Source organism: Toxotes jaculatrix, chromosome 4 (genome assembly GCF_017976425.1).
Source record: "Toxotes jaculatrix isolate fToxJac2 chromosome 4, fToxJac2.pri, whole genome shotgun sequence".
NCBI classification, from domain to species: Eukaryota; Metazoa; Chordata; class Actinopteri; family Toxotidae; genus Toxotes; species Toxotes jaculatrix.
In genome coordinates this window covers 18,666,717-18,694,650 of record NC_054397.1, presented here as the reverse complement: position 1 = coordinate 18,694,650, position 27,934 = coordinate 18,666,717, and the positions used below count along the sequence as shown (strand labels likewise).

The following is a 27,934-nucleotide window of genomic DNA, read 5'->3' as shown; positions in this document are numbered from 1 at the left end:
GTTTTGAAAGAATTCAGCTAATAATAAAGTTGAATTTAAAACATAGCAGCAGCAGAGACTATAGTGGAGGATTCAGGTACTGCAGCTCTGTCGGAGCCCCAGTCAGAGAGGGTTATGATAAGTGTGCAGAAGCCAGAATGGATATAAGGGGTAAATGTTTTTCTAAAGCAAAAGTCCCATTTACACTACTTTTACCATAAAAAGTGTTAAGTGACTGACTGTTTTGTTCAGTTTAAATATCCAGGAGACTCATAAGATGCACCCTGAGACATGCTGCAGGTCCTGTTTCACAGTAAAATGTCTAATGGGAAAAACTTCTTCTGGAAAAAGCAGATCAGTCAACTTCTTTACTCTACTGGAACCCCAGAAATACACCATCCCATTATCAGATTTGTTTATCTCCTCATTTTTGAATAAAGCTTTTTTTAAACTAACTGTTATTTACCAGTAAATCTAAATTTTACACATATTTCAAGGTTGTAAATGCTGAAGTAAAAGAGATTTGTGTCTTGAGCTGCTATGCATCGTAATAGGTGCATGTATTCTCTGTACAAGTAAAAGGTGCATAAAACCCCAACGAGGGCAACAACATTGTAGACTGTGAAATCTATTTCTTGTTTATATCTTAAGCAAGTATTGGAGTATTTATTTGGACCAACATAAACCAATTAAGTTACATAAAATGTATCCAAAATTTTCAAATAGCAGAAAATGTACAATACAGTATGTAATATTACATACAAACCCCATAAACAGAGACAAAATATGTCTTTGAAAGGCGTGAAGAAAACTCGCTTCAAATTCTGATAAAAATCTTCATAAGGGACGTGGTAGTGAAATAAAAAACAAAATAATAAAAAAAAAAATTCCACCTCAGGCAAAAGATTCACCGTCAGGCCGTCATCATAGCGTAGCAGCAATGAGGTTAAAACAATTGCAGCCTTAACATTTTTTTTTATATGAGCCAGTATAGCATTTATACTGATTTTTTACAAATATACGATATTTTTCCCCTCAAACCTCTAAGACCACCAACTATACTAACCTTCTTAAAGCACTTCTGTTTTTTGCCAACACCTTAAATAATTAAATTAATAATAAAACATGGAAATTTAAGGTAATAACTAGACAGTCAACCTTATCTGAAAAAGGGATAGAAATTCTGACTCCATATAAGATACAAAGAACACTGAGAAAGCAAGCATTTAGAGAGAACAGAGAGGGAGCTACAGGAGCATGTTTCAGCAACATTTTTGGTCACATCTGAAATAAACTTTTCCATTAAAAAACACATCATACTGCAAATAAAGTGGGTGAGTCCAGTCTTGTATGGGCCATTTTGGCTTCGAGATGGCTTTGTAGCTTATTTTAAAGCTCATGCTTTGCTCAGAAAAGCCTGGGGCTTCATTAAACCTCGCCTACGTAAGTACGAAAGACAAGTGGGATTTCTGGCCCGTGCAACTGACCCACTTCATACATGAAGTACCAGGGGTATACTCTGGCCAGCATCTGACCCAGTGAAGGCATGATTCCCATAGGCTTGGGAATTTTTACTTTTGTGGAGAACACAAGTAAGACTGCATTAATCAAGGTTATCAACAAGCAGGAAATTAAAAAAGAAATTACAAAAAAATATCATCCTTAACTTGATGCTTCTAACACACTGTCTTTCACTTTTCAAAATGTATCCCTTAGATGCTTATGCAGTTATGTAGGGAGTACAGGTACAACTTTCCTTTCAGTTTTGCAGTCATGTGGTAGGTAGTGGTCCTTAGGAAATCAGGACTATATCCTTCAATATGTCCTTCTGGTTGCATAGTCTAACACCATGCTAGCAGCTCCAAGTAATGCAGGCTCCTCCAAGTCTGATGTGACAACTTTGATGCTCTGGGCAGAGAAGAGGGCTCTTTCAGTGATGATTCGCTGCACAGGGGCCTGGTAGTAAGAGGCCAAGACTCCAGACAGAATCACCAACGAGGGATTCACTATGTGGAGGATGTTGACGATGCCCACACCGAGAGCTGTGGAGGCTGGAGAAAGGAAGAAAAAAATGAAATTTCCCATTGTTTTTATAACCAGTGACACACAAATTCTGGACTACACTACACTGCAGTGAACCCCACTAATATGAATATAGGGAGTCATTGTCAAACCTGCCTGCATGCTTTAGCATTCTGTAGTCTGAACTCTTAAAATAGAATTTTTTTGTGTGTTAGTGTGTGTCTGGTTTGTGCTCTGACCCTTGTTCAGAACAGCATCAGCTTTGGAGTTCCCCAGTCTGGCTGCGTTGATGAGATGGGCAGCAGTGATTGGCTCTGAAAGCTTCATATCCATCCCCTCCACCTTCAGCAGGTCCTCTGAGAGACACAACAAAACACAGGTCAGATGTTACACAGCCTCAAGTGTGTGAATGATGTTGTACTGTCAAGCCTTTTCAGGTATATGTGTGGTAAGAAGCTTTATTTAATTAATCAGATTTAAATATTTCACTTCTGGTTTTCTTCATTCTTTTAGATTTCAATAAAGTTAAGTCACAAATTCTTAGACCACTTCAACAAAACAAAAATGATAACACTGGTAATGAGTTCGTGCAGAAAAAATATTTTGTCATGATCTACTCTCTGTTGTTTAAGTGTAGGGATTTCTAATTTTAATTTTTAATTAATGACAAGGAAATTACTTTAAATTCCCCCACCCAATTAATCCAACCAAACTGTTTTCAATTCAGTACTTAGTGAGAGACTGAACAAAGTTTTTTTTATTTTACAGATGCCTGTGTCACCTGGGTGTGTTATATGGATTTTGGTAAACAAAACTAAAAGTTGTTTTCAGAAATTCCTTGAAGCTTCATCAGCACTAAAATAAACACTTACCATCGTGCAGCCTTTTGGCCTCTCTCTGCAGGGCCATGCCAGACGCGTAGGCTTCTATGCATCCGTGACTGCCACATGAACACTCCGGGCCTTCTAATGAAACCATGATGTGACCCAGCTCTGCGGCACAGAAGGTGCTGCCGTGGACCAGCTCACTGTGATGGATAATCCCTCCTCCAATACCTACAGACAATCACAATATTTATTCTATATACATATATTTATTTTTATTTACTTCCTCAGACTGTCGGTGCAATTATGCAAGAGATCTGATTTCAAATAGCAGCTGAAAGGCACTGTGACAATCTACAGTGATCAACAATTATGTCAAAATTGAAAACAATATGAACTTGAAAATACATATTTTTTATAATAATAATGTAATTTATATATAATGCACTATTTTTAAGCAATTCTGATTATCTTGACAAAAAAAAAAAAAAAACAGATTATGACACTTGTCAAATCCTGCCTCCTTACCTGTTCCCGTGATGACCGTCACAAAGTTCTCCACTCCTTTGCCATGACCAAACTTCCTCTCAGCCAATGCAGCGCAGTTGCCGTCGTTGTCGACCCAGACGGGTAGGTGCAGGGCATCAGAGATGGGCGTTCTCAGATCCACTGAGGACCATTCCTGGATCAGCTTTGTCGAGTGTAGGACCACGCCTTCTTGTGGGTTTACACGCCCACCAGTGGACACTCCTGAAGATGTGGACGACACATTTTAACAGAACTATGAGCTATATTAGTTTGTAATATGTCTGTCAGCATCATAGCCGTCTTTCAAGAACGAATGTGAGTGTGTGTGTGTTTACATACCGACACCGAGTATTCTGCAGTTGAGACCGACAGCGTCCCGCATGGCATCAGCACACATCTTTAATATTAGCTTCATCCTGTCCTCAAAGGTTTTTGGATTGGGCTGAGTGTACTTCCTTACTATATTACCCTGGACAGACAGGGAAGAAGTGAATATGACATACTGATGCAAATTAAAAAGACAAAGTAAAAGTAATCTAATCCCCAAAGTTATTTAAAGAAACAAATAGCTGCTGTGGACAGGTAATTAATGATTGACAGAAAACTGAAAAACAAATTCGATCACACTGAGGATACAATTTCTGTACACTGATCAAATGAAAATGAATGACCAGTAAAGTGAAATTAATATCTTCAAGAGTAGTAGCACCTATCATCACGACAAATAATTTAAGCTCATAAAAATGCAGTTACATCAAGAGTAATACACTGATGTGTGTGTCCAGGTAAGAGTCTCTGAGCCTACCTTCATGCAGACGATAGCCACTCTGAGGTTGGTCCCACCCAGGTCAATGGACAGAGCGCTCTGTGTCTCCAGGATGTGATCGATGTCCTGGGAGATGGAGTCTTTCACAGGCGGGAAACAGAAGGTCTTCTGGAGGGGCTCGTCCAGGTCAATGGAACGGAGAAACTTAAGAATACGAGGCACCGCGTTGCCATCTCCGTAAATCTTAGAGCTGATGGGAAAACAGAAATATGCATTTGTTGATATCATTCATCAAAATAAAAAAAAAAATTATATGGCTTCAGAGTAATAAAGGTTTTTGTAAGATAAACGATAACTTAGTGTCCACAGACAGAGCTGTGAAAAACTTGATCCAGACAAAAGAGCAGAGCAAAGAACCACACTACATTACAACTACACTACACTGTGTTCACCAAGAGGCATAACTGTGCTTCCTCTCCTTGTTTAAAGCTATAGTACAGAGGATTTTCCTCACTTTGGCTGAGTTCATACAAAATTCGTCAATGCGGCACCATCCCATGAGGTTGTGTGGAGGAAACAATCAGAAAATAATGTTTTATTTCTGTCATTCACTGCTTTGTTCTAACCAACGCCGCTCCCTCTGTTCATTCACTAGCTTGCTCAACCACCACTGTGCTTCACATTTTATTTGCTGTGACTCAGCCTTAATAATATCCAGAGCCAAAGCGCATGGTTAGATTAAAGAATCAGCACTTTCAGGAAAAGAGGACAACAAGAGAAAAACTGAATGACAAAGGAACACCACAAAGACGCAGTGAGACAGAAGGACACTGGTCATACCAGGGGTATCGCTTTCCAAACTGCAGCTCCAGAGCGTGGTAGATTTTATTTTGAGTATCAGCATCCCTGACATGTAGAACATTTTCACCTGGCAGAGAAGGAAATGTCATTCACACAGTTGTTAAGATAAACAACCTGGGGCAAATTTAATTTCACAGAATAATGTTTGCTTTGCATTGCTAATATTAAGAAACTGATTTTGACACCTTAGCAGTCTTCTTGTCTTCTAGCTGCCACAATCCTCTAATATTCGTCAAAGCAATAACTTGTGTCAGATGATGAAATCAGATCTACAACCACTCCAGGGGGAGCGGGTCAACAGTAATCTTGGTTTTTGTCTTTCTCACCCGTCTCTCTGCCAGTTTGCCTTGTTCCCAGGTTAATGACAGGCGTGCCGAAGGCCCCTGCCTCACGCACTCCACAGCTGCTGTTTCCGATCATGCAGCCGGCGTGGCAGACCAGCTGGATGAACTGCTCAAAGGGAATGTGCTTCACTGCTCTAAAGTTGGGGTGCTGCTCGATGCCCTTTTTCCGCATCACGCGTACCATCTCCTTACTACCTATTTAAGTGGGAAGGGGTGGGTCAAGAGACAGAGATACATTTATTTATTCAACTAGTCAATTTTTAAACTAAATTTCAAACATGCTTTAAAATAATTCCAGTGATCGTAGTTCTACTTTGACAAAACACTCACATACAGAAGAGGACAAAACCTTTAAAAACAAGTAGGAAAAGTTCCTTAAGGGACCAGTAGGTGAAACTAACCGGCGTCAATGTTAGGGAAGAGGATGAGAGTCTTCTTGTTAAAGGAGAGTAAGGCATCCAGCATCAGTCCATAGATCTTAATGGAGTGCTGGATGTCTGTGGTGACCGGATGTTGCAAAGCCACAATATATTCATGCTCCTGCACGTTGTCACCTGCAACATGAACAAATCACATCACATACATACACCCACTAAGGTCACACACTGTATTTCTGTCCAGTGACTGTATCCCTGCATACCCAGCCAGCTCTTGATAATATCCATGTAGTCCTCTCTATAGTGAGTTGACAGCAGCTTATCATATGAAGGGCAGCCAGCCAGCAAGATGCGAGAGTGGTCCTCACACATGGCGATGAGGTACTGCTCTGCCCTGCGCGTGCAGCAGGCGTGGTAATGGGCCAGTTTGCTTATGGCGTGGCGGATTGAGTCATCAATTGTACCACTCACCTGGGAAGAGAAGCCAGGGTGAGAAGAGATGTTGCAAGTTATTTGCCATGTGGTAACAATTACTACAAAGTTCCTACACAGACGAGTGCAAGTCCTGAATTTTATCGATCATTTGACATTAACATTTTTATGGATTTTTAAGAAATAAGGATATGTTATGCACTTTAATAACAGGGTGGTTTGTAGCATCAACACAACTGTTTTATTATCTCTGAGTCTGAACACAGTGTAGCAACAGAGTAGGAAACAGCAAAAGCCCCACTGTTTAACTGCTGTTATATGTCCTTTGGGTTTTCTTAGTCAAAGAAAAAAACCTGCTAAACTTGTCTGCATGGACTGTTTGATACATGGCATTATTGGAATTTAAGTCCATGTTTTCTTGTTTGTTTATTTATTCTTTCTGTAACCAGGTGAGTCCCATTGAAAATACACAGAAAGATGTTTAAGCATATTGCTGGTGTTTCCACCCTTTAATTGAAATGACCATTTTACAGACATTACAACTAGCACTGTCGTCATCTATCTTCATGAATTTAAGCCGGGCTTAATTTCCATTTCCTCCCTCCATCATAACTCCTTTTTATCACAAGTTCCCAGCAGCGCATATGACTGACATCATACAATGATTGACATCATTGTATGACAATTTTCAACTGTCAGATAAATGTGCTGGCGCTGATTAAAGGAACTGATAAGCTCAGAGATGTGTGATTCCGATTCTTGATTTGGAACGTGTTCTTGATTACCATCAGGAACCCATAATGCAAATGCTGCTCAGCAGAGAAGCCTCCTCACCTCTCCTCCCTCCAAGTGGAGTATTCTAATGTTCATCAGCGCCGCAGCCGTGGCCAGAGCGAGTGCATCAAAACGGTCACCGTGGACGATCAGGATGTCAGGGCGCAGCCTCTGCAGGACGTCAGGGAGTTTTACCAGTGCAAGGCCAACACTCTCCACCATGGCTGCCTCATCCTCTCCTCTCACAATGGTATGGAGCTTGGAGCCGATATCAAAGTCATCCTGCTCGATCATACGGAAAGTGTTCCTGCAGAGTGCATGGTAGGAAAGCAACAAGACCAATTAAAGGAAAAAACCTGGATAAATGAGTAGTTTCATAATCAGACAGTTGTGTTAGCTGGTGCACTACGATTTATACAAAACTTCACTCTTTTCAGATGTTTCTAGCAAGCTTTTTTTTAAAGAGTGCTGTTGTGCCAGTTGTTCCTACCCGTAGTCATCGATGAGATGTGAACCAAGCACCACGACTTCCATTTCAAACTCATCAGGGTGGGATTTGATCCCAGACATGATGGGGGCCAGCTTGGAGTAGTCTGCTCTGTTGCATGTCGCCACACACACTCTCAACTTCTTCTTACACTGCAGTAAAAGGAGGTGAAACCAACAAACACCATCTCATGAGCTGATTTTCAATAAACACAGAGATACACCCCACTCTCCAATAACAACAATTAGTCCACTATTGCAGGAATATTACCATCTCCACATGCCGCTGTACTATAATTACAGAAAAAGGCTTTATATGTGTATTTCTGCATTTAACAACTAGAGAATTCTCAATTAGCTCTCATTCAGAAGACATACCTGATTGTGCTCTGCCACCTTTTGTCTCTCCATCCTTTCTCTCCCCCTTTGCATTCTCAGATAGTAAAGCTCCTAGAAAACAAAGGCAGAAGAGAGACTGAGATCCAGTAGATTCAGAGACTATAAAGCATAATATTATCCATTATTTTCAATCAAAACCCACCCACAGGTCATACTCACTTGGGCCTTCCAAATATTCAGATGCTGAAGCATGAAAACACAACAAAACTATGCTAAAAATGTTTTGTATTTTACATAAAGAACACATGCTGTCACATTTTTCCTGAGGTAGAAACATGCTGTAGGACAGTGCTTTGCATGGCAAGGCAAATGTCACACTGATACGCTCTGGTCGCATGGCAGGAGAAAACTGGGAAGGAGGAATTACTATACTATACCACTATATGAATACTTTACCTAACTTATTGGTTTAATTACTACGGATAGTACAAAGTAAAAAGTACTGCTGTAAATGTGCCAGAGTCAGCTGTTTTTCATTTGTGGACCTTGGACAGATGTTACAAAATCAACCCAAAAAAAGATGTGGAGATGCAGTGGTGGTGAAAGAGGCAGTGGTGAGCAGGTCAGTGTCAGTGCTCAGTCAGATTTAGCAAACCAACTTGTTTTTGCCAGTCAACCAGGAAAAATCAAAGTGGGAAGTATAGACTAGGTTAAAGTCTCATCAACACAAACAGGTTATACCTGAATATTAGGCATTAGACAAAATTAAATTAAATTTGATATTTTAAATTCAATTTGGAATATAGTGCCTATTGCTCACTGTGCTGCAAACAAATCTGAAAACATAATGTAGTTTGTGAACATTTTGCATGCGGAGTGCCTCTCCTCATGTTTTCAGAGTTTCAGACTCGGTAAGCTGGGAAAGTCTGGTGCAACATTTGCTGAGTTGTAACGTCACTGACCTGACAGGAGCCCACGAGTGAGCGAACCAAAGTCACAGCTCTTCAGCGATGAACTGAAAATCATATAAAAGCTTTTCTCTGTGCTTGTTGGCTGTTGATATGCAAAGCACAGGAAGCGATGACAGCTCGAGTCATACGTAGGTGAATCAGCTGCAAAAGCCTGGTGTGTTTGTGTCAGTCGATTTAATTTTAACTACATACTGTAACCCTTCATTACCCTCCCTCAATACAGGGGCGGGCAAGAGTCTCCTGTGGATTAAATGAAATCATTGGGTCGTCCAACAAGAATCTCTGGTATGATTATAATTTTAAACACACCCCAACTACATAGTTTCAGCCTCAGACAGTTTGGCTTATACTACGAAAAAAAGCAACTATGGCTCTGTTCTGTTCAGGAGTTCCAGCAAGCAATGATTTAGTCTTCAAACATTTAATGGCCAATGTCACAATATGTCACTTAAATACTCTCTATAGCTCATCCAGCTACATTAAATTATCACTGTTGCGGACATTCCCAGTGAAGATGGCTCCCTTTATTCAAAGGAGAATCCTTCTCTTACAAATACTTGCTGCCATCTGCTGTTGTGAATGTATTATGACAGCTGCACTTGCCCAATGAAGCATTCAAAGACTACTTTTTGAATACTTTAAAAAGACAGCACCAGTGTGTCAGGTGTCATTTCCAGAAAACATACAGTTTTTGTATATACATTCAAACCAGTGTGGTAAACCACAGGGACCTCAAATTCCTGAGCAGATTGAGTGCGTGGAATTAACAAAACTCCTGATGTTAAGTTTGGTCACTGACTGAGCGGTATTTCACTCCTTTGCACTTCTCGGAATAGGAACAGAGGGGTCATTGACATCAGAATGAACAAACAAGGATTAAAAAAAAAAAAAAACATGGTTCCCACTGTGGCACAAATGTTAAATTCCATCACGTTTTCATGGCGTGATCCAGTGTTTACCACAGTCCATGCTGCTTGTAAAATTATCAGGAAAGCCTTGGCGAGTACATTGCTGTCTCCATTGCTAAAAATATTCTAATAATCCATTAGACTGGTGTAACTACAATGTAAATGAATGGTAAACGTAGGATTGAGTCTTTGTACTGCCATAAACTGCCATAATGTACAAAAATCAAAGGGTAGGGTACTGCTCAGAAAGAGGGAAAACCTAAATATAGTGGTATTAAATTTACCAACTTGGAAAATATTAAGCCCTTTATTAAACAAGAGAAAAAGAACATCCCAATTCTGCAAATTAAAAAAAGGCATCACCAAAAACGGAATGGAAGGAATGTGCTATGGCATGTGAGTTCAGCTGCATGAAGAATACTGCCACACCTGGCATTCACATCTGTATTACATCTGTATCAGCTTCAAAAAGCACATTAATGCAATATTGCTCAAGTCAAATTTCCTGAGCTTCCTGTACTTGAGCTTATTTATTTTTGATACATGACAAGCATGTTAGACCAGATCACTGATAACAATGACACATTGGTACATTGACGGGGTGAAACCTGGTTGCGTCACAACAGAGACTGACAACACAGAACAAAGGTAATACTCATCACTTCTCAATCTTGACTTACTCTTGTTTGTTTTATTCAGTGTAAGCTGGAAAAATCAACTCGTCTATTCATGAGCGGCTTGGCTTGGGACTGAAGTTTATACACTCAGTCCCATGCTCATGCCCAAGTTAAAGATGACATCAGGTCAGGATTTAAGGACATTTTACATAAGCCCCTTTCAGACATGCACCTTGTTACGTAAATGTTAATGGCAATTTAACACTGAAACAAGTTTACAATAGCGTATAGTGGATCAACCTGTACAAACTCCACTGGCTGTGTCTCATAATTGGAGATACATAAGACTGACCTATCATATCCATATTACAAGTGATCATTTAAAATAATGTAAGTATGGTATACTTGATTTTCTCAGTATCACTCAGCTGTTAGGGTACCAAGAACAGGTTCTGAGAAGAAACTGTTCCAAATAAAAAAAAAACAAAAAAAAAAAACACTAGAAATTTAACAAATCTCTTGTGATCAATTACAATATTAAGGTGACTTACTATATGATTTGCTAAACAACAGCCTAACTTATTAAAAAGCAAGGCAAAACGCAGCAGAGACTCTCACACTGAGCGCTCTCGCAAGTGCACATAAATTAGGTAAATAACATAAATAATACTTTTCATAAAAGCTGACTGGTATTCCCCAATAATCTTGCGTGCTTATGTTGGTGAATTGTTTGGCATCGACCAATCATGCTGATCCCACGTCCTGAACTGTGGCTTCTAAACGCACACTTTGGGAAACCTTCACTGACCCGCTTTCGAAGGGCCCCCACCGACCAGCCTAGCACCAGTGTTTTGAGCGGGTTGTACCTCCAGCCAGTGGGTTTGCCTCTAAGGACCAGGAGAGTCCGAGGACTCCTCATCTGCGTTCCTCCTGGGCCAGCTGATTGGTAGCGAGACCGAGACGCCCCATCTGATGCAGTATGTGAATTAGTTTTAGATCCCTGATAATTTGCTACATAATTTCCACAAACCTAAATCTAATTCCCCTTTACAATAATTCAGCACGTTTACAACAAGGTAGGTAAACTATAGCATATTTTAATGAGCTTACAGGATGTTCTGACTCTAGAGAACACCTTTTGAGTTTTTTTTACGTTACCTGAAGGCTATCATAGGGTCCTCTTACACGATTAGAGAGGGAAGGGTGAGGGGACGAGTAGTCAGTCGGTTGTAATCTCAAACCTCACTGCTAGATGCCACTAATTTATTTAAAAATCTCATTAGACTGTGATTTTGACTGAACAGATGTGAAATGTGATTTCACGTGGGCTCTGTAACTTCTTCCCTCTGCTTTCCCACCCCTCTCACTTACACACCTTTAAGGAAATGTACGTAGGTTTTCATCAGTGATTACACAACTTTCCAGTAGCCTTCATTCATTCATTCATTCTGAGCAGTGATGTTCTCCTTTATTAATGCCAAGAGGAAGTGCTGCTGTTTAGTTTTAGTTCTGTTAAATGACTGCATTTGTTAATCATCTGTGTTGAATGTCAATGTTGTTAATCATCTTCCTCATCCTCCCCTTAGTTTTGCTAATCATCCCAATTATAATCATACATATACACTCACAAATTAGTTACAGTAAGGCCAGGACAGTATTTGGACAGCTACTTTTTACCCTTAAAAGATGTAACATCATCGTGTGAATGCCAACTTATCTGTGTGACATAATCAAAGCAATATTAAAACTCATTCTTTGCTGTTGTGCCTTTCTTCAGCATTTCTGTGTCACATCACACATGCACAAAAAAAAACTGCTGGACTAAATCCTGAGATTTACCTCAAATCTCATTCAGCGTAACGTGACTTCCACTCAAGCATCACAAGACAGCATCAGCAGCCAGCTTTATGGTATGGGGGGAGGTACACATGCGGAAAGCAAACACAGGGATGACACGGCAGTGGAGGCACAGATACTGAGCATACAGATTGAAAGAGACATAATGATAGTGAGAAAAAGAAAGAATGATACAAAATCAAATGGCAAAAAATATGAGAGAGTGAGGGAAGAGAAAAAAGGCCGTCTGACTCACATGAGGATTTGCACACAAAGAACCCGGATGCTTTTCCATCCCACGCATCTGTGGATTGCTTCTGCTCTTTTTCCAATCCTTTTTTTTTAAATTTTCCCTCTTTAGCCCAGGCACATTGGTCACCAAAGGAAGGGCATGAATGAGCCATCAAGCAGCAGTGGAAGGAATAAAGGAAAAGAGAGCGGTAGGATGGCATAGACGTAAAAAATGGGGGAGGAGCAGAGCTGCGCTAGATCGGGGCGTGGCTTACAGCCCACGGCAGGCTCAGTGGACAAAAGACACATCATATGCAGACAGTCTTGGCAGGAGTTATACTACCATATACAGCCCCCATATTTCTCTGACTACTTCTACCTATGAAATGACAAATGTCAGAAACAATATGTTTCACATGAAGTCTGCTGAAATTCTGAAAATGATTAGGGAAATTCTCTGTTGTCATCCTCAGCTTCAATGGCTTAGCCTCAGAAGAGCTACAAACCTCAACGTTACAGGAGACAGCTTCTTTCATAAACCAGGAAGGAATAAGAATTAGATGTAAAAATAATAAAATCAAGAGGACTGCTTTTACTATTACATTTTTGGTTGCTATGGCAACACAAGACCAACGTGGCACACATTGTTAAAGTACAGGTATCCAGGTAAATGTGTTTGTAACTAGATCTATCGCCTATCTCCATTCAGTGTTTCATAAGTTGTAAAATCCCTATCAGGACCTTTTTTAATATATGACAAATAAATAAATGCCAGACCACAATCAAGAAATAAATACAATAAAACAGAGAGGAACTTACAGCAACTGATGACATTTCTATGAGCCCCCACGTTTTTTTTTCTGGCCCCATTTATGCAAAGTTAAAGTCAGTCTGAACACGGCCTAAACTCGATTAGCTCAACATACAGAGTGATTATAGATGTGGCAGATGCCCCAGCTGCTCCAACAAACACTTTATAAAGGGATCATTTCACTATCTGTAAATTCAGTTTGAATTGACTTCAATAATTGAAAATGTATGTCTCCATTTTCTAAGATGGCTCTAAAATGTCTGGCTCTTTGCTCTGTCCATTACAGTATGTTTATTGTAGTTGTGTTATTCTGCATAGGTTACACCTCTACATTGGTCTCTGCACTGGATTCCTGCATTGTTAATTATTCCTTATGTATTTTCTGTGCATTAATAACAATATTGATCAATTGTATTAACTGAATAGATAGCTCAATTTATTTTTTAATCATTGAGGATGTAATGATTGTGTGAACATGCCATGCATGAACCCAAAGACTCGGTGTGGGTTTGTCTAAGGGTGGTAAAAAACATCTAGCTTTTTTCCTAGCTAGTATTTTTATTTAATTTTTCCTGTCCCCGTATACATCCGTAACTTTCTTGTTAGTGCAAAGTGCTTTATACAGAAATGGACTGATAATGCTTGTCCAGTACAGATTACTAAGTCAAGTTTTACACGAGTACTACTGTTCATCTGCTAATTAACTGGGATGCCGTCTTATATAAGTACAAGGCTTCTTAAATCTTTTTATAAGTCCAATGAAGCACTGAGCCAAACGTGTTGACCATATCAATGTTAATAAAAGATTCTTGACCATTTACTTTTATAGGATGAGAGTTAGTTTCGTTAATCCTCCCGGTTACAGTCAGTCTGTCTCCATGCTTGCATACGCCCACCAGGCCCCCACACAGATATGCCAACACAAAGTCACAATTGAACTCTTCCCTGGACTAACAGACCGCACCGTCTGTTTGCTTTCACTTCATGGGTCAGAACAGTCCTGGTCCCCAGAGACCCTAAATCGTCTACCTTGATCACATGTAGTTTCGACCAGAGGTCAAATTAAAACAAAGCCCCCCCCCCCCCCCCCCCCCCCCCCCCCCCCAAAAAAAAATGCAGCCTACTGCATCTGCCACATCTAATTCCCAGGAGCGCTAATTAACTCACTTTTACAAGAACTCTGTTTATTTAAGAAGTTCAGAGACCTTCAGGCTTCTGCCTTCCACTATTTGCCTTAAGGGCTGAGTTCAAGGTAACTTTGGCATATCCTTTTACGAAATTGTTTCAGAGAAACGCATTAAAAAACAAGGTAAAAAGGCAAACAAAAATCACACTGACATTCACAGTAATGTAAATTACAAAAAAACCCAAAACAAAACACAGCCTTCAAGACCTTAAAAGCATGAAGACTGTTTCCATGTCTGAAGGGAAATTCTTCCTGCTGAGCCCTCTAAAGCCGCTGTGTTAAACAGTCGTTTACAGTCACTTTGAAGAGAAGCTGGAAGCGTCTTCACCATTCTAATTACTATGCTTCTTCCTCGAGAGTCCCATTGTCTGTTTTTCACTGTTTCTATTGTTGTAGATGCATTTATCTGTCAACTCTGCATTTGAAGTGCAACTGCTATTTGTTTGATTAAAGGAATGAAAATATCAATGGGTAGACTCCTTTGACAGTCTGTGATTAATAACAGAATCAATTTATTAATTCCCTTGAGTAAAAATCATACTAACTACATTCTAACTACAGCTAAAACTACTGTGCTTCAAAATCATTAGTGTAAATAAATATAAGTGCTGATCAAAACAACAGTCACAACAGTGTGGTTGGCTAGAGAGTGTTTCTAAAAATTAATGCTGCATTCCCTTAAACTCAAGTGCTTCCTATTTCCCCCTTATGGTTTTCCCATAAACCAGGAAGGAATAAGAATTAGATGTAAATAAAATCAAAAGGACTGCTATAAATTATGAATTAAAATTATTAGTCCGTTAATTGAACAACATAAAATGAATTGCAACAAATTTGATAATTCATTAAATGTTTGCCTAATACTTGTATTTTTTTCCAAGGAAAAAAAAGACAAGTATTAGCTCGTTCCACCTTTAAGTTGAGAGAAATTGCTGCTTTTCTTTGACTTATATGATAGTAAATTGATTACCATTGCATTTTGGACTGTTTGTCTGAAAAGGTCGCCTTGGGATTTGGGAAACGCATCATAAAGTGAATATTCGCATTCATTCTATAAGCCTGTATTTGACATGAAGGAAGGGCAATGCAGGTACAACTTGAGTAAGCTGGCTGTAAAATGGAATATTAACTGAGTAAACTACCATCAGAGCTAACATAACAGTGACATCCTGGTTCACAACAGACAGATAATATCTCAGATAATACCTCATCAAACTTGACCAAAGACTGGTCTCACAGTGTTGAATTAACGCAGCTTTGCTCTGGTGAAGCAAGAGAGCAAACACAGCAATGGACCATAAACTGTGCAACCACTCCTTTGCAGAATTACTATAAAATTAAACAGACTACAGTATATGTAGGGTCAGCTTACTTGTTTACCCACATGTGAGGTCCCACAACAAAGCTCTCCAAGCAGTCTTTTGTGGAACAGTTACAGAACATATTAACTCGACTACTCTAACGCTGTCTTTACAAGTCTCTCTAAAAAGTTGTCTGATGAACTCAGAGACCTGGCTACAACCAGGAAAGTGGATCACATCAGTACAGTTCTCAGATACAGCAGCAATCAGTTTCTATGCACCACATATCTGGAACAAATGTTCTACAACTCTCAGCTCTTTTAAATTAGGACTTAAAAGTTTTCTGTTTGACACTGCATTCATTAAACTAAATTTAGGATTACTTATTCATACCTTGCACTGCACTATATCTGCTATGTAATTTTTAATCTACTATTTAAATGGTCTTATTTTATTTTAGCTCATTTTAATCTTTTATTTTATTTTACACATTTTAAAATCCAATCTGTGTGTCTTTCAAGATTGCCTTGTGTATGGTTTATATCGGCCCTTATTGTATTTTTGTCTTAGGAACTTGCTTGTTGCTGAAAGTTGCTTAAAAAAAATCAGGGCTAGCCTTTGAGACCAAATACCAAAATATAATTATAGTTTCCACTTGCTTTCCTGGTACAACAATTGGTACAACAACCAATATCTGCTTTTGCTGTCTTATGAAGGCAAAGGTTTGAGAGAACAATCAAGCTTCATAAAACAGTGCCTAAGGGCGTAAATAGTATACTAGTACAACTGAAGGAAAAGGCCGATACAAATGAAGGTGTGTCTGTCATTGTTCATGGCATGCTGTCATTTAATGTCCTTTATAAGGAAGCAGCTATTGTAGGTTACTTCTGACTGATTCCTTGTAGGTGCAGCTGCATATCGTAATATTTAGATGTGAGGAGCCACCCACATCTCTCCTTCACACTTACTGACTCAAATACCACAAGGTAACCTATGATCTGTGCAGGATTATAGTGGATTAACCGAGAATGATGTTGATGTGGCCTGGTTGTACAGGCGCAGAGTAACTGTCTGATTATCACAACACAACCTTACGTGCTATGGATAGAGTCATATGTAGTACAACCAATTAAGCGTAAAGCAATGACACTACATTATTTAGCAACTGGGTAGTTAGCTAGAAATAACTAAATTAATTAAATGTATTTTGATATGTAATGTGCACACATCTCCTCGGCATTCAGTGGCTGCAACACAAAGGGATCTTTTCATGCAGGCAGAAGAGTTTTTTGTTAAACATTTAACTTGCGGCCAAATAACGCCTGACCCAAATTATGTCTCTGAAATTCAAATTCAGCTAAAGCAACTCATGACAACCACATGAAGACAACATCAGACTGGTCTATTTCTTTTTTTTTATTTCGGTATTGTGCATTGTTGTGTCCAAACGCATGGCTCTTTTAGCTAACATTAACGTTACCCACCGCTGAACAAAGGTCTGACTTTAGCTAAGGTTCCAATGTTATGCTAGTGTCCGCTGTCCCGTTGACAAGGGCACAAACAACAATGCCATAGCCAACACCATCATAGCAACACCCACTTGGTGTTTTATTGCTAGAGTTTGGGACACGTTGTCACACACTGGACTGAAAGTCTCGCAGCAACGCTAGCTAACGTTAGCCAGTGAATCCCACCCAACAGTCACGCTAACTCAACTTCTCAGTCCCGCACATTTTATAAACACTGCTGTGGATTCTCACGATATAACGGTTACCTTGAATTAATCAGCGACTCCGTGCTCTATGATGAAACCCTCGATGGTTAGAGGCACTTCTTTCTCTTCTGCTTTGGGTTTCCAGTGCATATCAGTCAACGTTATGGGGCATCTGGTGCCCCCCCTCTCCCGATGGGTGAACACCGTTAACTTCCAGTCTGACAACGAGAACAATACCGGATGTTCGTGCTTTGGACCTTCATAATAAAACCAAAGCATTCAAACTAATTTTGCAGTCGGATTTTACATGTAGGACAAAGTATAACTTAAAAAAATGAATACAGAATTGATCAATTACTGGATAGTATATAGAAATTTTGCTTTGCTGGCAACTTCTTACATGTAATAATAATTACATAACTGTCTGAAAGGGGACATTCGGTATGACAATTATATTTTAAGGAACGTATGCTCTTCTTTTACTTATATAACAGTTTAAGTGCGCCCCCTGGTGGAAATCATGTGGATCTAAACACACTTTCGGCAGCCCAGCATCTCAAGAATCACAACAGAAAAAGGCTATGGATAAGACAAAAGAAAAAGTATAAATGAATGGCAGAAGAAGGAGTAAATACAATGTTTCCTTGTTGAGATGACTATACTTTCAAAATTCGGTGAAACTGGGTTTGTCAATCCAGTTCTTATTGTCTTGAATCCGAGACGGAAATCAGGTATGGTATTGCTTTATCTTGGTGAACTTTATGATGCTGTGGGCCAGCCCGACTACGTCCGGAAACCTGGCAACCACACAGAACATAACGGAAATGCAGTTTACACTGAAATACAAATATAACAACTTTAAATGGTAGAAGGGTAAGTGCTAAACTACCCAAGGGGGGAAAAAAGCAGTTTAGGTCACCAAAAAAATAAATTTAATAGAAAACAGGCTTCTTTCAGGGATTGAGAAACTGGTTAATTTACTGCTTTCCTGCAGCAAAGGAAGTATAGGAAGCCTTTGAAGTAGACAAACAATTCCTACACCTTTTGTTGATACAGACTGTTACTTAAGTAGTTCAGATGTTAGCTGAGGCTAAAATATTATTGTATGTATAACTAAATGCTCTCAGTTTTTGAAGTGTTAGAAATTATTACATGTGTTTTAATATCGAGTACGTAATATCATTATGGTCTGAACATATGAACTGTGGGAGTTGGATGAAATTGTCTTGTCAGCAGGTTATACTGATGTGACCTTGAAGAAAAGCTAGTAAAACACCCATTCTTCTGTTTGGATGTGAACTCTGTCTGTCACAGAGACACAAATAAATAGAGGCTAAAACAGAGTGTTTCACAGCAGAACCAGTGCAGAGCAGTGTAACCACACAGCAGTGTTTTGTCTCAGCTGCGGCTCCCATAATGCCTGCTGCTATTTTCTAACTGTGCTGCATTGCAGGGTTAGCGCTCCCCCCCGGCACACACACATGCAGGGCTGGGATTGCATAAGAACCAACAGCATCATGGTGGTTAAGAGGAGTCCTGTGAGGGAGCTGGGTGGAGGATGCTTGGGTGGGATTTGCCTGAAGAAAAACAAGAGTAAAAGTGAGAAAATAATGAAAAGTTTTTAGAAGGATTGAGCGCTGAGGGTGGGGAGTGAAATAGAAAGAAAGAAAGAAAGAAAGAAAAAGAAGGATAGAAAGAAAGGACCAGATAGGAGGGTGCTGACAGATCGATTGTTGTGTGTGTGGAGGTTGAACAGAGATGGGTTAAGGGGAGGGGGCTGGCCTGGGGGATGAGTCACGGTGAAGGAGAGTGTGCCTGTAAATGTGTATGTGTGACGCAGTAGGACGTGCACAGAGACTGAAATGCACCTACTTTATCTCCCCCTCTGCTCTCCCCTCCTTCCAGTCAACCCTGAGATATCACAAAACACTGCTATTTGTTACTGATTGTGTGTGTGTATGTGGGTGTGTGTGAATTGGAGGGATACTCTCAGCCTGGGCAGTGCAGTGGGGTCTGTGCCACGGCTTTTAACAGCGACACTGCACAGCAGGACTGGATGCTGTCTCAGCTGACATGTTAAGTTACTGTAAACTGCACGTCCTGTTAGCCACCATGACACATGTGCTTTTATCCAGCCAAACTTGGCTTTATTATGCAACAAACTGACAAATGGATCGAGCTATGACAAAAATGATTTATCTATGAACTCTGTGAACCCTTAAACCCTAACACACGGTACTTTACATCCTTACTGTATCAGTAAAATGAGATTTTTTTTCTACACAATGATTTGAGTATGATATGACATTTTTTTCATGTAACTGACTAATTTAGAAACATGTTTATTTTACCATGTTTAACATGTTTTTATGCAAAGTTCGGACATTATTTATTTAGTTTTTCTGTCCCTCCATCATGGATTCATGTGTGGGACATATTATAGCCCATTTGTGTGCCAAAAAAATGGCCGTCCATCAAGAATAATACATAATAGAAACATCATACCTGCACCATAGGTTCCCCCCTTAACAGCAGGTGATCTGATCTGATTTTGTCATACATCACTGTATAAAACAACTGCAAAATTATTGTTGTTTCAAATCTATCTCAAAATAAATATAACGTCCTAATTCTTTAAGAAAACAAACTCACATTACAGTAATAGCATTTCTGTGCTATGTGAGGACAAATGCATTTGTCTATTACCTGATCAATACTCTCACAAACATGACCATTTTTGCATATTACTTCATGGAAATAATGGCAGATATGTATACTCTGTGTATGTATACTATACTCTGCTGTAGAAAAGCTGCTAAAATCCGTTTTTATCTTATTTGTTACTTGGTGTTTGCTAATTCATGATTGTATTATGTTGCACAGTCCTTTCGTAGCTTATTCCTACCACCAAAATCATGTTTTCTACCCTGCAAATGTGAAACTTTCAAAAATTCTCCCTCTTAAAGTGTAACTGTACGATGTAATTAGGCAACATGATGGAGTCAGTTTCACAGCAGTTGTGAAGGGGACAGAAAAGAAACTGATCCATTTTGATGCACTAAGAGAGAAAATGTACCCACAGGGGCTTGGCTGCACTGGATGTGCTGCATTCCACTGTGGTCACAGCATCTGGTTTGCCGTTCCTGGTTGGCAGTTATTAAATTGGCAAATGCTTCAAGTGCAAACAGGGTTCAGAAAATTTAAAGCACTTAACACATGTGTAAACTTGCACAACCTATATGATTACATGACAGTATGACACTATGACACTATAAGAAAAGATGCAGATAAATGAAATGCTTCATTCACCTATGACATAAAACTTGTGTTTGATTCAACATGGAGATCTCATGTCAGTGTTATTATATTTTTGATAGATATATGATAGACTTTGCACATGACCACAAATTACAATGTTTTTACAAAACCACAGAACATTGAGCGAGATCTGTTGTAAAAACCATGAGAGAGTGAGTGAAAGAGAGGAAATAAAGAGCGCCTGAAAATGTGTGATATGCATGCACAGAGCTCAAGAGTCTACAACTTGTGATTGTCATGTGGTTTTTGCCTTTGTTCAGAAGCAGAATGAGTGCTGCCATTCAGGTCACGCTTCCACTTTTATAGTCCATGCCCTGAAGGTGCTATGGTAGCAACAAATGTCACTTTAGGTAAATCTGTGCTGTTCATTCAATTCAATTCATTTGCTGCAGCTCTAGCAGTGAATGGACCCCCCGCCTGTCTTACATCCAAACATGCACACACACACACACACGGAAATGTTGCAGCAGGATAAAGACCCCCCCTCCCCCAGTTGTATTTTTTTCACCATCCAGGTTAGGGTCCACAGAGCAGCTTATTACCACAGTTGTGTGTGAAATAACAGGAAGGATTTCCCCTGACTGAGGCTGAGCAACAACAGCAAACAAACGCTGCACAGAAAGAAAATCAGTCGTCACTGCTCAGTGTCAGTCCTCCTCTTAATGTATTGTCCATTTCTGTTTCTTTGGTCACCACTTTTTAATGCATCCCTGCTGCATCACCAAGAAGGACATAGCGAGAAGGCAAACTCACTGAAAAGAGGAAGTTCACACGGTCTTTTTTTTTTTTTTTAGAGAGAATTGGGGATTTAGTTTCTTCTTCAGCATCTCATTCACCAAGATAAACATCAGGAGGTGGATTCACATTGCACTGGCTGATTTTCAGTAATTCCACAGTGGTAAATGATGCTGGGACAGTGTGTGGCTGGATTTTGACAAACACACTATGATACTGTACATACCTCTTCTGCTAATATCTTAACATGCTCTGCAACACTGTCAGGCATTTTTATAGCAGTTTCACATCGAGACCCTGATATAGCAGGGCTGAGACTGCTGCCTTTATCAGAATAAATCAATTTAGATCAAAGAAGAAATGTCAATGATCCCTCACGGGGGGAGTGTTAAAGTTGCACAACACCAATGAAAGTAGGATAGAGTGTACATAAGAACAGAGTATCTTTTGTTCCTGTAAGCGGTTGACACTTTTGGAGCAGTTTTGCTGTGGTAATGCTTTGGGTGCAGTATTTTTTTAGTTTTAGGGGGAAAAAACCCCCACAACACTCCTAATTCTGAGAAGAATATTTTGGCACTGAATTGGTCACATTCAGATGATACAATACACATCAGGACACGAGTCACAACACAAGTTTTGATGACTAGTTCCCTCGTGGCATTCACCATCAAACAACCAAGAAAATATAAACGTCCTCCCAGAATCCAGTTGTTATTCTGTGGGTTGTTTCTGTGTCAATAGTGCAGGGGAAGCGTGAGAACTAGACTGAGACAGTTACAATGATATGAAACTGAGCTAAAAAAATTATATTTTAAGTCCAACAGATTGTTTCACTTCTCCATTAATATTGTGACACTTAAACATTTGCCACATTTGTTTCCATCAAGTCCTCATTCAGTCTTTTTTTTTTTAATCACAGAGTTGAAAACAACCATTACAGCCTCACATCTAGAGGAAAACTCAGACTATTATACATAGTCACCCCGGGAATTCCCTCCACCCATATGACCACAGCTAGTTCCATTACACCATGCACTACTACTTCCTGTAATCAGATGCACTTTTCTACATTGTCCACTGAGGGGCAGCAGCACAGCCAGAGTGCTTGTTTCTTTGCCATCATCATGACTGCAATGCAAGCCAAGGTCTCTGTCAAGGACACACATCATATCTGCAAAGTCACATGTAAAGCAGGGAGAGGCTGCATGGGCGTTTTCAGTCGGAGCAAACAGAGTAATTCAGAGGAGGGGGAAAATGCTTTAAGTCTAGACAGTCACTGAATAGTCTCTGAAACGGGTACATCAGTTCACACTCTGCTGTGATTGCAAAATATTTGAGGGTGAAACTTTGAATAAGAGCAAAAAGAAATTAGAAGCACAGACAAGTCTAACTGAAGGGTGTTAGCAGGACCGCGGACATGAAAGACTTTTACTGTCTTTGCTGACAAATGGCTGCTATTCGTTTTGTCGCAAATATGGTTTTCCACCAGAGCAATGGAAATATTCTCATTATGTTGTTTGGAATTAAAATCTATGCACTATTCTGAACAACGACACACAGTTTTGTAGGGCAGAAAGTGTGTCGTACTTACAGAATGCGCAGAGCCATCATAACTCACCCCAGCCTTACCTTTTTATGGCCATCAAATATGCATGCCCCCTCTGAGTGTACATACTATTTAATGTATTCAAGGATCTCCACTGCACTGGAAAGCTCACTCCATCAGCAGTTTGTGTGTGTGTGTGTGTGTGTGTGTGTGTCTCAAGGACAAGACAGAAAACATATAAACACTGATTCATGGTCTTCTGGAAGAAGAGAATCATTTTACAGAATTTCAAAGGAGAGACAGGGAGAGGCTGTGGGTGGCATGTTTTCTATCTGTCAGCAATAATGTGTGTGTCCTTTTTTTGTTGCTAATTTTCATACATTATTCAAAGCACTCAAATATATCACAAAAGGTTCTTTTTGGAATGACACATTGCTGTGCCTCAAAATCATCATTGCAAACAAATAAAAGTGCAGATCAGGACAACAGTCACGACAGTGTGGTTGAGAGTGTTTCTAAAAATTAAAGCCACATTCCCATAAATCCAAGTGCTTCCTATTTCCCCAGTGTCCTACATGCTTCTTGTGTAATGAATTGAATTGAATTGAATTGATTTTTCCATCAGTCCATTCAACCACCATCTTTGAAGATCTACCATCCTTAGTGGTGGAAGCATTCAGACCCCTACATATCATGAGTAAAGGTAGAAAGACCACAATTTAAAAATACTCCAAATTACAAATAAAAGTCCTGCATTCAAAATCTCACTTCCTTTTACTTAAGTAAAATTACAGAAGTATTGTCACCAAAAAATGGAGTATTGAAAGTAAGATGCTAAACCACATTTTTAAAAAAATGTAACATGCTAAAATGCTCCTTGTGAGTAGAATTAATGTGTGTAAGAAGCAAGCTCTGTACTGATTTTAATAAAGTAAAATTTATTGCAGATTTCTTGGCCACCTTCCAGATTTCTTGGCGTCACCTTCCATTTGCCCAAGTTTTATTATTATTATTTTTTTGTTTTAATTCCCCTCAGTTGGTGGCAAGATTTAGAGACCACATTTGTTTTGGTCTTTCTGTTTGACGTTTCACAGAATTATCTGAAAACACTAAGTACAGATATTAAAAATTTCATCATGCTTTTCCTTGCTCTCTCCCTCTCTTTCATCCTATGGCGATGGACATATGGGGGAAATGCAATCATGCTCTGGACACACCCTTTCTCACTGGACGCAAGCCATCTGCTGTTACTTTAAGACTGCTCTGTCAGCGCAATCTTTATCATTGATGGGATGGATAGAGTGTGTGTGTGTGAGTGTGTTTATGTGTGTGAGACTATGTGAGAGTGAGACAGAGACAGAGAGAGGGATGAGGCAGTGGGGGGAGTGAGAGAGAGAAGGATATGGGTGACTGACATAAAATAAAAGGCGGTAGGATGACTGCAGCTCATAAAACGACTGACTATGACCCAAGGAGTATTGATCACTGCACCGAGACCTCCTTTAATCAGCACCACCAGCACACACACACACACACACACACACACACACACACACACACACACACACACACACACACACACACACACACACACACACACACACACACACACACCTGAGCCTATTTGCTGTATTGCTGATGCAGTCTCCTTCAGTGTGATTGAAGTTTGCTATTGTTTAAAGTTTAATTGGTTAATGGGTGCATAAATCGAAGGACAGAAGATAGACCAACAGACAGACTGACAAATTGACTGATAGATAGATAGACAGATAGATAGATAGATAGATAGATAGATAGATAGATAGATAGATAGATAGATAGATAGATAGATAGATAGATAGATAGATAGGAAAACAACATTTTCATTGTAGCTCATTCTTTTAATTTTTTGTGGTGCTTTGTTCAGGAAAGCACTCTACAAAGAGATTTAATATATTATTATTGCGACTCTCAGGAACATGGGTGCTAATGTGGATAGTTTACCCTGCCAAGTTGGACAACAGAGGCTTTTCTAATTTAAGGAACATTGCTTTCAGCCAGACACTCTCGGCTATTAATTAGGATGACTTCACAGAGCACCCAACAAACGCACACACGAACATACTCTCATGCTCACTCATATTCATATATGCATAGATATGCACTCACAAACGCACAGATACACACACCCACACACACGTAGGCGCTGTAGAAGTGAATCTCTTATCTCATACATCACTCTGGCTCATGCTGGCTCTTCTTTGTCATCTTGTTTTCTTTTCTCACCTGACTCAGAAGTCTGTTCAGCTCTGCAGTCAGTCCAGCTTTTCTACTCTGACTTCAGCTCAAACAGTACCAGGTTGGACATTTCAAGTGTGCTTTTAACACAGGTGCAAACAGTCTGTGTTTTGAAGTCCTGTCTGATTTTTGTCCATCCTAAAGTCATGAAAAGATTAGGTTTAGGCTTAAAAGGAAAAAGTCACATTTCCTTCTGCAGCCAAAACGTCCAAATTGCTCCACAGAATTAAGAGAAAACCATATCTGCCCTTTGATCGTGCAGTTCTACTGTAAACAAACCTCAGTGATATTAGTTACTGTAGGTCTTGTCTTATTTGCACACTTTTATCATTTATTGTTCAAAAATTTCCCTTTTGTGAAATAAAAGTACAGAAAGCCTTTATCTGTGCAGCAGCCTTTGTGATTGCAGTGCAGTATGCTTGACAGTAAAAGATAGTCACTTTCTCTCGTTTACCTCCAAGGAGCATCTGTTTAGACAGGCACAACCTGTCAGAGGTGCTCTGCAAGAAACTGCCTCCACTTTGTCTCTTCAGGTAAACATGACACTTTGTTCCTGATCCAAATCTCAGCACTTCTCTTGTTTCTCTTTCAGGAGGTGGCTGAAAAGGCTGTTTTACTTTGTGACAGTAAGCTATTGTAAGCATTCACAGCAATCTGTGAGTAGGTCTAGACTCACTGCCCCTTGACCACACTGCCATTTTAAATTTGTGACACATCCTCAGATGTCATCATTTGAGCTGCTTAGAGTTGATAAGCTAAAGGGGCAAAGCACTGAAAGTCTGAAGTCTGAAAGTGTGCTCATCTATTTTTCAGCCTGTCTCTGCATTTTATAGCATCCAGTGTAGATGCCACAAAGTCCCTGTAAAACAGTTACTGGAGGTGTAATCGAGGAAATAGGAGCATATAATGCCTGGCAACATTTTGGCCATGATCAAGTTCTCAAAAATGTGATTCTGTAGTCCTTCTTCAGACAGGTATAGAGGACACGTTTATTCAGTCATGATAGTTTTTCTTCTAGAGTTTACTAAGCAGGGCAGTCCCAACTGCATATCACTTTTTCAAAGCTACTCACATTGATATAGATTTTATTCAACTGTGCTTTAAATCTGCTCAGAGAAATACAAATCTCTGCTCTTGCTGTCCACTGCATTCCCTTTATGCTTGTATTTGGTTGTGTGGTTGGGGGGCGTGAATCCAGCTCTCACCGTCCTGTCACGTTCCTCTCTTCACTGCATTGCTCCGTGACAGTTCTACTGCACTAGCTTTCTAGGGCACGATGCACTCCACTCTGGATGCTTTCCAAGTGTTTTTGTAGAGGAGAGTGGGGGGCCCAGCCTCCTGCAGTATTTTTATTCCTGTTTCAGACAGGTACAGAGGCAGCAGGGGAATTTGCACTACTCACACCCTGCAGTTAAAAAGATGTGGACCACAGTCCAGTGACTGGGCCACCAGGGCATAGCGAGGACACAAACTTGAGAGGTCCAACCTTTGTCGTGTTTTTCCATCGACAGACGGCACAATGAGTGCTGTCCTCATACACCTGCTGCACTGTAGCCGTGCTGTGACTTAGTCCCCAAGCTGCACCCTTCCGTTCCTTTTGTCCCACTTATCAAGGACAAGTGAGAAAATCTAGTTGAGCGTATTCAGCGACCTCACAGTTTTACATTTGTTTATGTCGTTCTTTATCTTTTATAGCGAGCGGACATTGTCTTCTCACACTGGAGTGTTTCCAGTTGTCACACTGAGCTGCTTCCTTCACCACCCCTTAGCTGTGTTGTTGGACCTCAGGGAGCGAGTGATCTCTTGACACCACAATATGGCGAGCTCTGATATCACGCTTGAGTGATAACCTCGTATCTCCAATAATGGTACTTTACGTGTTAAATAGCTAAAGGGTCATTCTATATGCCGCTGCGTAGTTCAAGAAAATCTCTAAGCCCTGGATTGATTAAACATGTTAAAATACAACAATTTCACCTCATTTCAAGGTTGACATGTTGGACAATTATTGCACAAAAAAAAACATGTTACTCAGTGATGATGGAGATGATGGAGTGCGGCTGTCTAGATGTCAGCATATCCTCCATTACTGCAAAATTTTCTTGGTGTAAATGCATCCAAATTAGAATAAATTACTACACAGAACGAATTGCTTTTCTGCAGGAAAATATGTTGCCAGTTTTTTTTTTATCCCTATCAGCTTTGGCTAGTATCTGTTAATGGTGAAGAAAAAGGCACAAGAAAATCTAATATCTGTTGTGGTGTCTTCTATGGGTGCGGTAATGAAGAACCACACTAATGAATGTGCAAAGTAAACATGACACTAAGAAGATCATTGATTAAAATTTTATAGATGAGAGACTGCAAAACTGGTCCCACAGAATTATTCAAATTGATACACACTGCATCAGCTCTGGGTTGTTAAATGGTAGTGGTAAATGGTAATTTACTATCTGCATTTTGGTTACTGCACTAATGGTTCTCAGTGTAGAACCTTGTCCCTTGACCCACTTGTATAATCTAGCATGAACAAATCACCACCACATTGCTTTTTGTTTCATTTTTATTTCATTTGAACTTATCGCACACAATAGACGGCCTGTTTCATATATGGTTGAATAAAAGTATAGTAGTATTTGACACAATCTGTCCATGTAGGCTAAAGCATATCATTTATCTGTTATTCATCTGGTTAGTTTATTAGACATCAAATCACCACCATGCGTTGCTGAGACAGCCTCCTGCCTCCCT

The 27,934-nt window shown here is 39.8% G+C and overlaps 1 protein-coding gene across 5 annotated transcripts; it reads right to left on the bottom strand.

The window, feature by feature from the left end:
- Positions 1–666: 666 nt before the first annotated feature.
- gne (glucosamine (UDP-N-acetyl)-2-epimerase/N-acetylmannosamine kinase) lies at positions 667–17,503 on the bottom strand. 5 transcript variants are annotated; one of them, XM_041035921.1, is made up of 15 exons: positions 12,321–12,766; positions 12,068–12,203; positions 7,772–7,843; positions 7,398–7,546; positions 6,968–7,214; positions 5,965–6,172; positions 5,726–5,878; positions 5,307–5,519; positions 4,960–5,047; positions 4,159–4,369; positions 3,693–3,822; positions 3,354–3,575; positions 2,874–3,056; positions 2,241–2,357; positions 667–2,030 (listed from the first exon to the last, which is right to left on the bottom strand). In XM_041035921.1, exons 2-15 carry the CDS (start codon positions 12,077–12,079, stop codon positions 1,795–1,797), a joined length of 2,241 nt encoding a protein of 746 aa, XP_040891855.1. In that variant the 5' UTR covers positions 12,080–12,203; positions 12,321–12,766; the 3' UTR covers positions 667–1,794. The 5 variants fall into 5 exon arrangements, with proteins under 5 accessions (XP_040891855.1, XP_040891853.1, XP_040891856.1 ...); XM_041035919.1 differs by having other exon boundaries at positions 12,068–12,131; XM_041035922.1 differs by lacking the exons at positions 12,068–12,203; positions 12,321–12,766 and adding an exon at positions 17,368–17,503.
- Between the last annotated feature and the right edge of the window lie 10,431 nt (positions 17,504–27,934).

Bases quoted from the DNA above. Each gene is read 5' to 3' on its own strand.
- gne (XM_041035918.1), bottom strand. From the start codon at position 12,368: ATGCGTGGGATGGAAAAGCATCCGGGTTCTTTGTGTGCAAATCCTCAT. The intron at 7,547-7,771 runs GTATGTCTTCTG...CTTTTACTGCAG, and splicing joins AGGTGGCAGAGCACAATCAG to TGTAAGAAGAAGTTGAGAGT. The intron at 5,879-5,964 runs GTATGCAGGGAT...TTCATGTTGCAG, and splicing joins TATTATCAAGAGCTGGCTGG to GTGACAACGTGCAGGAGCAT.